This window comes from Rhineura floridana, chromosome 13, assembly GCF_030035675.1.
Source record: "Rhineura floridana isolate rRhiFlo1 chromosome 13, rRhiFlo1.hap2, whole genome shotgun sequence".
Taxonomy (NCBI): Eukaryota; Metazoa; Chordata; class Lepidosauria; order Squamata; family Rhineuridae; genus Rhineura; species Rhineura floridana.
The window spans coordinates 29,156,848-29,171,606 of NC_084492.1; the positions used below are offsets into that span (position 1 = coordinate 29,156,848).

Consider the following 14,759-nt stretch of genomic DNA (forward strand, 5'->3'; position numbering starts at 1 on the left):
TCCATGCTAGGGATCATTAGGAAAGGTATTGAAAATAAAACAGCCGATATCATAATGCCGTTGTATAAATCTATGGTGCGGCCGCATTTGGAATACTGTGTACAGTTCTGGTCGCCTCATCTCAAAAAGGATATTATAGAGTTGGAAAAGGTTCAGAAGAGGGCAACCAGAATGATCAAGGGGATGGAGCGACTCCCTTACGAGGAAAGGTTGCAGCATTTGGGGCTTTTTAGTTTAGAGAAAAGGCGGGTCAGAGGAGACATGATAGAAGTGTATAAAATTATGCATGGCATTGAGAAAGTGGATAGAGAAAAGTTCTTCCCCCTCTCTCATAATACTAGAACTCGTGGACATTCAAAGAAGCTGAATGTTGGAAGATTCAGGACAGACAAAAGGAAGTACTTCTTTACTCAGCGCATAGTTAAACTATGGAATTTGCTCCCACAAGATGCAGTAATGGCCACCAGCTTGGATGGCTTTAAAAGAAGATTAGACAAATTCATGGAGGACAGGGCTATCAATGGCTACTAGCCATGATGGCTGTGCTCTGCCACCCTAGTCAGAGGCAGCATGCTTCTGAAAACCAGTTGCCGGAAGCCTCAGGAGGGGAGAGTGTTCTTGCACTCGGGTCCTGCTTGCGGGCTTCCCCCAGGCACCTGGTTGGCCACTGTGAGAACAGGATGCTGGACTAGATGGGCCACTGGCCTGATCCAGCAGGCTCTTCTTATGTTCTTATGTTGTTGGACTACAGGTGCTTGGACAGGTTCGTGCAACCACTTCTGTGCTGGATCCTTGCCCTTCTTGGCTAATAAAAGCTAGCAGGGATGGAACAGCTGCCTGGGCCAGGGAAGTGATTAATGCCTTTCTCAGAGAGGGGGTGGTCCCTGGCTGCCTGAGAGAGGCGGTAGTGAGACCATTCCTGAAGAGACCCTCCCTAGACCTAGAAAATCTTAATAACTATAGGCCGGTAGCAAATGTTCCATTCCTGGGCAAGGTCCTTGTAGTGGCAGGCCAGATCCAGACACTCTTGGATGAGACTGATTATCTGGATCCATTTCACTCGGGTTTCAGGCCTGGTTTTGGCAAGGAAACAGCCTTGGTCGTCCTGTATGATGACCTCTGTCAGGAGACAGGGGGAGTGTGACTCTGCTGATTCTCCTTGATCTCTCAGCAGCTTTTGATACCATCGACCATGGTATCCTTCTGGGAAGACTGGCTGAGTTGGGAGTGGGAGGGACTGCATGGCGGTAGTTCCGCAACTACTTGGTGGGTCAGCTGCAGAAGGTGGTGCTTGGGGAATATTGCTCAGCACCCTGGTATCTCCAGTATGGAGTTCCACAGGGGTCAGTTCTGTCCCCCATGCTGTTCAACATCTACATGAAACCGTTGGGTGCGGTCATCCGGAGCTTTGGAGTGTGTTGCCATCAGTATGCTGATGACATGCAGCTCTACCTCTCGTTTTCATCTTCTTCAGGTGAGTCTGTCAATGTGCTGAATCAGTGCCTGGCTGCGACAATGGACTGGATGAGGGCTAATAAACTGAGGCTCAATCCAGACAAGACTGAGATGCTGCTACTGGGTGGTTCTTCTGACCAGATGGTGGATGTCCAACCTGTCCTGGATGGGGTTGCACTCCCCCTGAAAGAGCAGGTTCATAGCTTGGGGGTTCTCCTAGGATCATCTGTCACTTGAGGCTCAGCTAGCCTCAGTGGCACAGTGCCTTCTACCAACTTTGGTTGGTGGCCCAGCTACGCCCCTATCTGGACAGGGATAACCTGGCTTCAGTTGTCCATGCTCTGGTAACCTTCAAGTTAGATTACTGCAATGCGCTCTACATGGGGCTGCCTTTGAAGACGGTTTGGAAACTGCAGCTTGTGCAAAATGCAGCGGCCAGATTGGTAACAGGGACCAGACGGTTTGGACATATAAAACCGAATCAGGCCCGCTTGCATTGGCTGCCTGTATGCTTCCGAGCTCGATTCAAGGTGCTGGTTTTAACCTATACAGCCTTACATGGCTAGGACCACAATACCTGATGGAACACCTTTCCCGACATGAACCCACCCGTACACTACGCTCAACATCCAAGGCCCTCCTCCAGGTGCCTACTCTGAAGGAAGCTGGGAGGCTGGCAGCAAAGGAGAGAGCCTTCTCAGTGGTGGCCCCCAAGTTATGGAATGATGTTTTTGATGAGATGCACCTGGCGCCAACACTGTTATCTTTTCAGCGCTAGGTCAAGACTTTCCTTGTCTCCCAGGCATTTTAGCATGTGTTTTTAAATTATTTTTAAAATTTTTGAGTTGTGTTTTTAAATTGTTTTTTGTGTTTTAAAATTTGTATATTTGTTTGTAATGTTTTTAATTCCTGTAAACCGCCCAGAGAGCTTTGGCTATGGGGCGGTATAGAAATGTAATAAATAAATAAATAATTAAACTTCCATCAGCCTCAGCCAGTATGGACAATGGTCAGGGATGATGCGAGTTCTAGTCTGGAGGACACCACATTCATTATCCCTGCTACAGATACTCTCATTCAAGTGGACTCACCTTTTCTAGTTCTCTGAGCGAGCGGGAATGCCTCCCTTGGGTCAAAACATCCAACAGGCTGTCTGCCATTACATATGGGTAGTCTTGAGATTTTGCCAAAAACTCATTAATGCTAAAGATGAAAGAAACACAATTACACACCGATTAATTTATGATAAAACAATCGGTGAAAAATAGCACACATAAAATTGCTAAACATTTTCCCCTTTGCGGTTTTGTTCTGTTCATTTTTTTTATAATCTCAGGACCACTTGGGGTGTTAACTCGTGAATTCTCAGATTTTTCCTCTTTTGCAGAAGTTTTTAAATTCACATGTGTGCTGGGAGGCAAGCTTGCAAAAATATTAATGGGCTCATACGTTGTGTAAATTGGAAGTGTCAGTTTAGACTGATGTTTCCTAAAGGGTATATTAAACACACACACACAATTGGGGCTATGTACGCTCTATGGTAAAGGGCACAAACCAGTCAGTCTGTGCCCTTCACACTATTTTGTGGGTACAGGAAGGAGGCTGATAGGAAAAGGAATTGGGTGTATGGGGAGTGGGGGAGGAAGTGAAAAAGCATTCAGCAGGGCGTTAAATTCCCATGAATTCCAACTGGGACTTGTCTGAAAAAGCCAAGGTGCAACCTGGATAAACATTAAGGAAGCCTACCACAAAAATGGGGTTACACCCAATGTTTCAAATACCACTCCAGCAGCTTAGGCCACACATGCCCATCCCTGACCCCTGTGCTCATTCCTTACTCTGTCACAACAAAATAGGTGGATGGCTACAACCAGTCAGGAAAGCTGAGACACAATGAGATCCACCTCTCTGAAACCTTCTAAGGAAATCTTGTGAAAGCAAAAAAGGCTCTTTCAGAATCAAATCACCATTTAGATTTTATTTGCATTAAGAGAAAGGTTGATATGGAAGGGTGAGGAACCTCTGGCCCACAGGCCAAACTGGGCCCACGAGCCCTACATCTGATGTCATAGACATTGTTATATATAGGTGGAACTTGGCTAAATTGGGTTTGCAGCACCTGCAAACCTGCCCTGCAGAGTTTCCAAAGCATCTGACAACCAGCTGGTTGATGGGAGCTCCTCAAGCTTTGCACAAAGCAGGACTGTACTCCTGCAAATCAGCTGTACATGGGGAGGTCAATCCTGCTTGGTCCAGGTGTAGAAGACAGCTCCCTGCAATGGACACTCTCCTTCACCTAAACTAAATGCTATGCAGGACTGACTCCCCCTACACATTGCCCAATGTGATGGGAGATCAGTCCAGCTTGTTTTAGGTGTGGAGCGAGCCTACTGCAGGGAACTCTCTCGCATCCCTGAACCTGCTCAGTTTGGATGCATGTGAACTCCTGAAGTCAGGACTTCAAAGCACCTCAGACAGCAAGGTGCTGCCAAAGGGAAGGGTTCCCCCCCTCCTTTTATTTATTTATTTTATTTATTGTACTTATATACTGCCCCATAGCCGAAGCTCTCTGGGCGGTTTACAGCAATTATAAACATTACAAACAAATATACAAATTTTAAAACACAAAAAACAATTTAAAAACACAACTTAAAAAATTTAAAAACAATTTAAAACTTTTAGAAACTGGTTCAATGCAAACTCGCTCAATCAGCTGCTAACTCCAAGGAAAAAAACTTGTTTTAACAGTGACTTGCTGCTTGCAAAGTCCTTTGAAGGCCCAAAGTCATTTGTGATGTCAGGTGGTTGGCAGGTGGGAACCTCAAGACTAGCATACCTACATTCATGTTATTGCAGAACAAGCAGTAGGGATTTGGTGGAACATTAAAGTATGCCATCAAATGAGATTCTCTTATTCTCACCGTGAAGTAGTAAAAAACAAAACTTATAAAAACTGTGGTCAATTGTCCATTCTTTTTTGCTAGAACTGATGCTAATAAAGGAAAAGGTTATTTCCCTGAGTTGTGAAAGCTTTTAAAAGAGGTTTTCAGTTCAACCAAGTCATCAGAATAGAAACAAAGGTAAGCCAGTGCATTTGTTAAGTACTTACTTAAAACTCCCCTGATTAGAACCTTCCCCATAAGTGGAATATATTAAATCAGAATCATCCTTGCTGATATTTGAAAACGTGGAGTCATAAGCTGGTGCATAAGAGCTAAAGGGCCCATAGTTCAAGTACATCACTAATTAAAAATAAGAAAAATAAGGAATTAATCTCATACGTGTTAGACAGAAAATCGATTTGAGAGTTCAGTAATGAAATTTAAAGCTCTGATCTGATCTTTGCAGGCTTTTATTTTTCATTGGAAGAGGAGGTACAGTTTCTCGATTTAAAGCAAGAAGCACTTTGAAGCTATTGTCCTGAGCAGAGTAAAGAAGTCCCTTCTGTTTCCTAGAGCCCAGCTCCACGGATGCCTGCACATGGCTGCTGCTCTAGTTACACTCAGACAATGGGAAAGTCTGGGGAAAATCCCCTCCCCAACTCCCTCTCCCCCCGTCACTTTTTCCAACAGAAAATACGAAATTTGGAAGAACACTGAGGAAAAAACCCTATTAAATATTTATTTTGGAAAAAGTGAACTACTTTTAAAGACTTTTTTACTCACTCAAAGGCCATGTTCACATGTAACAAACACTAAGCCAAGGACTTTGGCTTAAGAAACCATACTGTGTAAGAGTTGCGAGCTGGTATAGTTTCCATTTCATTCCTCCCTTTGTGCAAATGTGTAAGTGAAGGGATAGTTTAGCATTACATCTCAACTTGAGATCATGCTTTGTTTCTCCCTAACAAGCCAAGAATACTCGCTAGTCTTAAACTAAGGTTTGTTGTTGGCTTACAAAACTTGACTTGTTAGGGAGAAACAAACCACAAACTAACATAAAATGCATAATTCATGGTAGTCAATGTGGTGCTGTCCAGCTGTTACAAACTATAACTCCTATCAGCCCCAGCCAGCATGGCCAATGATGATGGGAGCCGTAGGTCAACAACATCTAGAGGGCACCACATTGGCTTCCCCTCAATTATGCATTTAATATTGTTAAGTAGTAACAAATTTAGATTTGGTAAGTCAGTATTGCATATATTTCAGTTTTTCTCAGTGCTTCCGTTTCCCCAAAAAAACCCTTTGGAAAAAAAGCAAACATTTTCCCCCATAGCTTCCAAATGTCTGGATGGGTTTCATTTCTAGTCAGCCTGCTCCAGATTTTATATGCATGTTTTGTGGTCAGTCACAGCACTACACCAGTTTGGATGAGGTTGGCTTTAGTATTTCCACAATTCTGACCGGCCTCATCTGCCTGCCTTGTGTAAGTCTTTACACAGTACAGATGCATTACTTGTGGCCATGCGCTGGCACAGAATCTAATGCACCTGCACCTGATCCTATCCATTTTTACCTTACACAGCACATTTTAAGGACCATGCTATCAAATTCATATCATATCAGAGGTACATTCATTAATTATTGAGTCATTAAAACTGTTATTTCTATTAACGGTTTTCCAACCCAGATTTAACCAGAATGCGTGGCCCAAGAAAACTGCTTCGGCAAATCCAAATTAGTTTAATAGGTACATGGCTATGTGCTGTGCCACAGTATTTAAATAACAGTGTGAAAATATTATTATGTCACAGTGTAGATATCGTAAAAGCCTTAAGTCATATGTTTCAACTCTTGTATAAATCAAGCTGTGTGAATTTCTATTATTTAGTTAGTGTTTTATCTCAGGAACGAATATATCAGCAAAGAGAGAAAAGACCGTGGATATAGAGCAAGATCCAACATTGCACCAGCAGATGTGATTTTCTCTTTTTCTCCTCCCCTCAACAGCGCCCTCCTTAATCTTCTCCACAGGTGCCCCCATTTATGCAAACAGGATACCCCAATTGTGTATCAGCCATATTCAGCTGTGATCTATGTTAGTTGATCAGCTTAGCTGAGTTTTAAGGACCAAACATATCATGTGTAAGGCTTATAGACGTTCAGATGATGGCTCATAACATGAGATACAAATGCCACATACTTTCATATGTGCATATGTGGATAAATGTTTTTGGATATTTCTAGCAGCTGCCAAAACATACGATGTGATCTTTCAACTACATTTCTGTTTTGGCTAGCTAGCAAAAATTCACTTTTCTGCTGACTAGTCCAATAGCCCTTGCCAAAAAATAAATGATCAAAATATTTAGCTCCAGTCTCCTTAGTTTATATAACCCCAGCAAGTAATACAATAGATTCTCCTCTACTTTTCCCCTGCATATGGAAAATTTCCTTTTTATATGGGGTCTCCTGCATCAAGCATGTACAACTGCAGAAGGCACTAGGTGAAAACAAAGAGATAAATAGCTTTCAATATTTATGAGGGGCCTATATAATACCAAGGATCTGAATTCACAGTGATTGGCTTACACAAGTCATGTTGCACAAGTGCATTGTTCACCCTATCTTTAAAAGGGCTTTATCCACTGCAGGAATGGCACCACTAAAAGAAATACGGGAAAAACCATAGAGCCGCATTAATTGTCCAATGCCATAAATTCAGTTTTAAATCCCTTTTGTATATTCGTTCCAGAAGACCTAAAATAAGCAGCCTGGTATTCTCTATAGCCCAAATTTAACAATAACCTACTATTAAAGTGTGAACTCCTTCTTAGCTATCTCATGAACTGAAAAAAATTGTTTAAATTAGGAACTACTAGTTTAGGACCAGGTTGTACTATGTGTGAATGTACTTGCGAACGTGTGTGTCTATAGTATCTAGGGCAACCTTCGCCAACTTCCAAATGTTGTTGGACTCCAACTCCCACCAGCTTTGACCAGCATGGCCAATGGTCAGGGATAATGGAAGCTGTATTCCGAAATACCTGGAGGACACCAGGGAGCAAAAGCCAGACATAGGGAAATATTCCCATACGTATTTTTTCTATGTTTTTTAAACTTACATTTACATCTCACCTTTTAGAAAATTTCTCATAAGGTTTCGAGTAATATAAAGTCAGACAAACCTGTAACTTTCTTACTTTATTTCAGTTTTATTTCCCTGTGCTAATTTCCTCTAGGAAGTGGACCTTGTTAACATAAGATGTTAGGGTCTTCCTGGACAAAAGGTTGGGGGGGTGGAGTCTGCTGGGGAAAGTGCTGGTTGTTCCCACCTGTAGCTACTCACAGAGGTCATTTGACTTCTCTGTCCCTCACGATACTATATAGGGGTGTCCCTAGATAGGGTGTGAGCTGAAGGGCAAGAGCTAAGGGCTTTTGGTCCACAGTTCTGTCAGTGGTTCATCACTGACCTGAGTAATTTTTGCCAGCCATATCACATTTAAGTGCACCACTAAGCATAAAAGAGAAGTAGCTCATACCAGGAGTAACTTTGTTTCTTTTGTCTTCTTTGAATCCTTGTAATGTATTTACGCCTGACTGAAGTCTTCCAGCCGTCACACCCAACTTCACAGAGCCATGTCCGAGTTCTACCGCCCAAGAGAAGAGGATTTGAACAAAAACAGTTGTATGACAAGTTAGTGACACACACAGAATCTCCCTCCTGAGTATTTACTAGATTTACTAGTATCTAAAGCCTTTGTGTGCATAAACCTTGACAAATATTTCCTGATGAACATAAGAAGAGCCTGCTGGATCAGGCCAGTGGCCCATCTAGTCCAGCATCCTGTTCTCACAGCGCCCAACAGGATGCCTGTTATGCATAGGAAGCCTGCAAGCAGGATCAAAATCCTTAAAAACACCTTAGTCCCAGATTCAACTATAAGCCATAAAATGCACTAAAAGGTAAAAAAAAAAAAGGTAGCTGTAGTAATGACAAAACAGAAATGTCCAAGTTTATGCATTTTTATTAATTTAATAGAGCTGGTGAGCACAGGGAACCACATCTGGTTCATTCTGCATACAAATCATGTGCTTTAGTACTAAGCTATATTATGAGGCCCTCTACATCAGGAGTGGGGAAACTTTTGGGCTCCATGGGCCAGATCCTTATCAGGATTGGCCCTGCAGACCAAATTTCACAGGTGGGCATGGCCAACACTTGTCAATTGCATGCCGTCACTATGACATCATTTGACTGACAGGCAGGCACGACCTATCAAATCCCTTGCACCTTTCCCAAGCACCCGCTGCTGCTACTCGAGAAAGAAGTTCTTTTACACAGCAGCAGCAGGTGCTTGGAAACCCTACCGGCTTCCTACTTTCCCTTTCACCGCCAGCCGCAAGGTGGGGGAGGATGAAGGAGAGAAAGCAAGCTTCTTTCTCCCCACTCCCTGCCATCATGGCTGGCAGCAGACTGCAGAAGAGGAAATTAGTTTCAAAACGCCTGCTGCCGCTGCTGCCTGAAGAGCTTCTTTCTTGCATAGCAGCAGCAGGCGCTTGGGAACCCTGAAAGGGAAGGAAAAGAATAAAGCCAGTGCTTGCTGCTGGCACTTGGGAACCCCGGTGGCTTCCTTCTCCCCCTTCCCATACCACCCAAAGGCAGAGAATGAAAGACTTTCCCAAGTCTCCCCCCTTCCCCGGTTAAGTTCCTGATATCAAGGACTTGAAGGAGAGAGGAGGAGAACTCACAAAGGCTTTTCCAAGTCTCCCCCCTCCTCCTTTGTCTCCAATGTTGAGTAAACGGGAGTGCAGGAGCTGTCTTACAGCCTTTGCAACCCCCCTCTGAAGTAGCTGGCATGTGCTGGGAACAGGATCGCGCAGCCAAGGCAGAATTAAATCCAGCTGGTAGGTGGGCGGGCGTGGTTTGGGCGAAACATCCTTGAGGGCCAAACGAGACCCCCAGAAGGGCCATGATTGGCCCAGAGGCCAAAGGTTCCACATCCTTGCTCTAAATGGTGCTAGACTACAACTCCATTCATCCTTGATCACTTGCTATACTGGCTGGGCAGTCAAAGAACATCTGGAGGGCAAAGGATCCCCATCTCTGCTATATTGTGAACGTATCTTCACCCTTTAATAAATGTAAATAAATAAATAAATAAATGTTTCAACAAGGTATTCATTAAAAAATACCATGGAGTATTCTAAGATTTTAGATGGCTATTCCCTAAACAAAACAGCATTCTTATGAAGGGCATTCCATTTTGAGTTTCTCTAGGGTAATTGTTCAGTCAGGGACCCATTAAGCTCAAGCACAGATCAGAAGCAACCAGATGCTCAATGGGAATTCTAAGGAAAGCTAGTGCAGGAGTAATGTTTAACGCTCAAGAGACTTTCTCCATGCCACTACTAAATGTAGAAAGCCATCAGTAACACACACCACCAAGGGGAAAGATTGTTAAAATGACTCAGTGCAAGCATTACCCCCTGTGTTATTTTCTGCTGGATTAAGAAGTCCCAGGGTGGTTGTGCCATCAGGTTTTCTTCTTTCAAACTCACACTGAAACAAAGATCAAGCCATTAAAACATGTCTCTTGTGCACAGCCTACAAAGCTAGAATGACGCAGAGTCATACATAATTTAGCAGGCTGTCTTGCTTATTGCTTCAATTAATGGATATTATGAGACTCGATTTAGATTTGTAATGAAATTGATCATTGTTACATAAAATCAAAGGTGCTTAAATGTATTTAACTTAAGTTACGGTTTTCTAGTCACTGAGCATCCATATCCTTTTTTGTTTTTGTTTACCTGAGCATTAGCAGGTCGTTTTGTTAACTTTCCTCCTGATTCTTTAATGATACGTTCAATCAGCTCTTGTTCCCTCTCTAAATTACTATTCCTTATTTTTTCTTCAAGCAGCTCTTTCTCTTTCCTAGAAAACAAACATTAAAGAGAGATACAAAAAAAAACCTATGCACATTACTGTATTCCTTCATAGTATACAAGATTACTAAAGAAGTCTAATATCACCAATTCAAAACCTTTTTGTTTTAGAGTATGTGCAGTGCAATAACTGATAAACTGATGAAGAACTTCTTGGAATTTAAAATAGGGAGAAGTGCACATTTGACAGAGATCTCCTGGTAACACGCCTCCTTTGCTGTGCATGTCATCATCCCCGAGTCTGGAAATCTGACTACACACAAAATGTTTTTGAAATTTGTCTTATGCAACAGGACTACAACAGAATTTGAAGCTGGAGTTTTACTAGAGTGCAGATAAAACCATAAAACTTAAGGTAAGTTAATTCTGTAATAGGATAGCTTCAATTATATTAAATTGCATTTTATTTTCAGTCCACTATAAATGTTGTACACTGACGGTTCTAGCATAGAAAGAGTGCTTTAATTCATGTAGATTTTCCAAGTATCTAATTCTGGGGCACATCTCAATCGCAAAGAATTACTTGTGGATATGACTATGCAGGAAGGATCCTCTTTGATCAGACTAAAGGTTCATCGAGTCCAGCATCCTGCTTCCCAAAGTGGCCAATCATATGCCTTGGCTTCAAAAAATACAACTATGTGGTGAGACTCTCTGGTCAGCATGTCAAGCGGCCAGCCTTTCTTCCAACTTTGAAACTGCAGAGATGGGCAGGATCATCTGAGCAGTTGTACAGCAATCACTGCTACCTCCACAGTTCCAGAGTTGGGAGCAAGGCTGGGGACTGATTGGCAGCTGTATTGCAAAGACATCCAAGCAGCCTTAGCCTAGCACAAGCAAAGTGGCAACCCCTCCCACATTGGCCTTTCCTGCTCTGGAGCAGAAAAGGCAAGTGGGTGGTGGAAGGACTGGGTGCTGCACCTTTGAAAAGAGGTACCAGCAGTGTCTGCTTCCCATTACCTTTCCCTCAGGAAAAGCCGGGGGGGGGGAATGGAGACAGGGCTGGCAACTACAATTTTTGGTCAAGGCTAGCCAAAAATCTTTCATCTCTGTATATGCCTCTAGGAAACTGACTCTGTACATGCGTGTTCCATGTAGCCATCATGATTAAAAAAACTGCTGACACACTAATCCTCCTTGTATTTGTTTAATCCTCTTTCAAAGCTATTCAAGTTAGTTGTCTTCACCACAGCCTGGGACAACTTGCTCCTAATTTTGCTGAAATAAAAGAAATACTTAAGCCCATTGCAGTGTAATTACTTTTTGAGTTCTTTGCTAGGTGTTTTAAACACTCTGAGGTCTATGTCCATGGAGTCTGCATCTTTTAAAAAGCCATCATCATCTTCTCCACCTGATTGAAGACCTTCTTTATCTTTCTGCTTCCTGCTTTTTTGAAGGTCTGCCATGAAGTCGATACTTTGTTTCAAGCTCTGAATTCTTTCCTAAGAAAACAAAAGGAATAGATTTTAAATTTCGTAACTGATTTCCCCCCAATTTAAAATTGGTGTAACCAGAGGAAAAGCCTGTGAATTAAATGTCTTTCTTTTAGTTACAAGCGTTTTTTAGAAGGGTTAGGGGAAGAAGGCAGCATGACTGCCTCGAAACCTTTGCATCAAATTGCAAGGGCTGCAGCCTTTGTTCCAAGCAGATGGTTGAATTTTGCACTAATACAACACAGGAAAATTAGTTGTACCAGCAATGAAAGGTGAGGGAGAAAAGCCTGCTGAGAGCTGTCAGTTTAGATTTCTGGCAAGAGTGCTCTGTTTTTCCCCTAACTGCCCACTGGGTAGGAGAACAGAACGAGAGAGAGAGAGAGAGATGTGTAAGCATGTTTACTCAGATGTAAATAGGACTCACTGAGTGCAACAGGACTTGCTCCCAAATAAGTGTGCTTAGGATTGCAGCCTTAGTGATTCTTGGATGCAAGATCAATCAAGTAGGGATACTTCAAATAACATGCAAACAATCTAATTATAACTGTTCTTGGACAGCTAAGAAAAAGCCATATTGAATTATCCCAGATCAGTGTAATGACTTAATATTTAAATAGAGCAGGATGGCGTTTTCTCTTATTAAACACAAAAGGTAAATATGATGGAAACATGCACAAAACAAAAAACACGATTCAATACCTCTAGAATATTTTTCTTCATTTGATTACCTGGCTGAGTATTTTCATTCCTGAATGCAAGAGTTTTTTTGCAGCCTTGTAATAAATGGTCTCTGGTTTGTTATACACCATGGCATTAGTGCACATCAGCTTGAAATTGTCCTGTATCAACAGAAAAATTAAGGCACGTGAGCAGAAATGTCTAGGAGTGCTTCCTAGGAGACATAGCCATCCCTTTATACGAACGAAGAGTGGCAATTTGGATTGTGGGCAGGGTGGCAAGTGCTAAGATTTTGGAACAGAAGCACAGTTTGTTCTGTCTGGCTGGAGAAGGCATACTGACATGACCGAAGCCGCTAAAAGCAGCACCATATGAAGAATATTGGAGGTGCAAGTTCTGCTACAGTTTCTTTCTAGGACTTTCAAGTTTCAACTTGTGATGTTATTGCCATTTTAAGAAACCAAAGGTTTGTGCATGTGTGCGCACACACATATGAAGAGAGCAGACTGTTGTGTGTGCATGCAAGTACATGCAGAGAGAAACACAGAGCAGCAGTTTCCTATCTTACTCCACTGTTCCAAAAGTCTCTTTCATGGCTCTCATCTTCCACCTCTACAATTCAACTTGCAATTGCAGATAAAAGAGGGCAGGTAAAGGAATCATTAGACTAGTGGATAGAGAGAGAGGCACCAAGAGGCACCATGGCTACATTCTCTGCTGTCTCTGAACACTTAAGAGTGACCGGTTGAGCCTCTAGTTGGAATCTGGTACCCTTAGGCAGTCCATTTCCATTTTGCATAGACCTTACCTTGCAAAACATTAGGCCAGAAGTTGATGCATGTTAGAGGCAAACCTGATCTGAGACCAAAGATGCTAATGACAGACATATGACAATGCTCAATGCAGACAGTACAGCCAGATCAGGGGAACCACACGTTTTTCTTTAGCTCAGAACTCAATGGCCAGATTGCTGATTGGAGGTAGGACGTCTGATCATATAACACTGATCCTGGCCAGACTGCATTGGCTGCCAATTAGTTTTCAGACTCAATTCAAAGTTCTGGTTTTGACCTTTAAAGCCTTATGACGCTCAGGACCCCAATACCTTAGGGACTGTGTTGCCTCATGTGAACCTACCCGGACCCTTTATCTATCATCTGGGGTTCTTCTTTGTGTGTCCCCTCTGAGGGAGGTATGCAGGGTGGCAACACGAGATCAGGCCTTTTCAGTGATGGCTCTCTGACTGTGGAACGCTCTCCCCGGAGAGCTCTGTCTGGCGCAATCACTATCCATCTTTAGGTGCCAGGTAAAGATGCTTTTATTCACCCAGGCATTTTGCTCCTAATTGGTGTTCACTGTTCAGTTGGGTGCAGTGGGATACATCCTTTTCACATTGTAATTGCATGAGTGATTTTAGCTATTTTTTAAAAAAATCTCTAATGTATTTTAAATGTTATATTAGATGCTTTTTAAAAATTGTAAGTCGCTTTGAAACAAAAAAATTATAGTAAGCAAATAAATAATAATAAGTACAAATAGAACGGTAAAAGGATGGGTCAGGCATTTTAATATATAACACTATAAAAGGCAGGAAAAAATGATTTTTGACCCCCTAAGCTTTTGGGGTGAGTCAATATACATACTATTTGTTTCAGTAACAATTCTATTTCATTCAAGAAGAATGCAAGGGATTCTTACTACTGCCCTGTGTGCTAAAGCTTCTTTCCTACATTTCAAAGAAAAAATCCAATTTCTGTAACTGAGATTCTTCTATAAGAAAATCACTTAATCTTATTAGTACAATGGTGAAGGGTCACTTCATTATGGCTATAAGAATTCATTGTTCTGACAAGCTAATAACCAAGTTCTCTTCACATCCTTATTGAATATGCTTTTCCACAGTCTGTGTTGTTTAAAATAAAGTACTTTTGCTGTTCAGTCTTTCTCCCTGATATGCATACACAAATTTCTAATTTCTAACACCTTACAGGTTAACAATAAAAAGTGTCTCTTGAAGACATTCAAAGACTTTCTCTAAATAAAGTGAATGAACAACTCTTTTAAAGCCAGATGTGCTGATTTTTGATTCTGTGGGTTCATAAACTATGAAAGTTCAGCCCCAAAATGCAATTGCTAGTACTAGCAATGTGAATGTCTAATCCCCTCTCTGCAGTTAAAATATAAAATTAAAGGCACCTTTAGTTCTTCTATGGACTGGTAACCATTGTTCTTGATCTTCTCTTTCATGGTACTAAAATCCATTGGGCGTTTAATGATCATGGAGTAGCCAGGAGCAATAAAGTCAGTCACAGGAAATGAAAAGAAAGCATTTGGATCCTTTCTGTTAAAGAAATGAAAAGGA

At 42.0% G+C, this 14,759-nt stretch overlaps 1 protein-coding gene across 1 annotated transcript in view; it reads right to left on the reverse strand.

Moving 5' to 3' along the window:
- BRD7 (bromodomain containing 7) overlaps positions 1–14,759 on the reverse strand; it is a 43,930-nt gene that overhangs the window by 16,740 nt on the left and 12,431 nt on the right. The window contains exons 5-12 of the mRNA XM_061594583.1: positions 14,594–14,738; positions 12,448–12,558; positions 11,547–11,728; positions 10,152–10,275; positions 9,825–9,900; positions 7,880–7,987; positions 4,565–4,697; positions 2,547–2,658 (exon numbers count right to left, since the gene is read on the reverse strand). Coding sequence (XP_061450567.1) covers positions 2,547–2,658; positions 4,565–4,697; positions 7,880–7,987; positions 9,825–9,900; positions 10,152–10,275; positions 11,547–11,728; positions 12,448–12,558; positions 14,594–14,738 — 991 coding nt within the window. The remainder of the gene's footprint in view (positions 1–2,546; positions 2,659–4,564; positions 4,698–7,879; positions 7,988–9,824; positions 9,901–10,151; positions 10,276–11,546; positions 11,729–12,447; positions 12,559–14,593; positions 14,739–14,759) is intronic.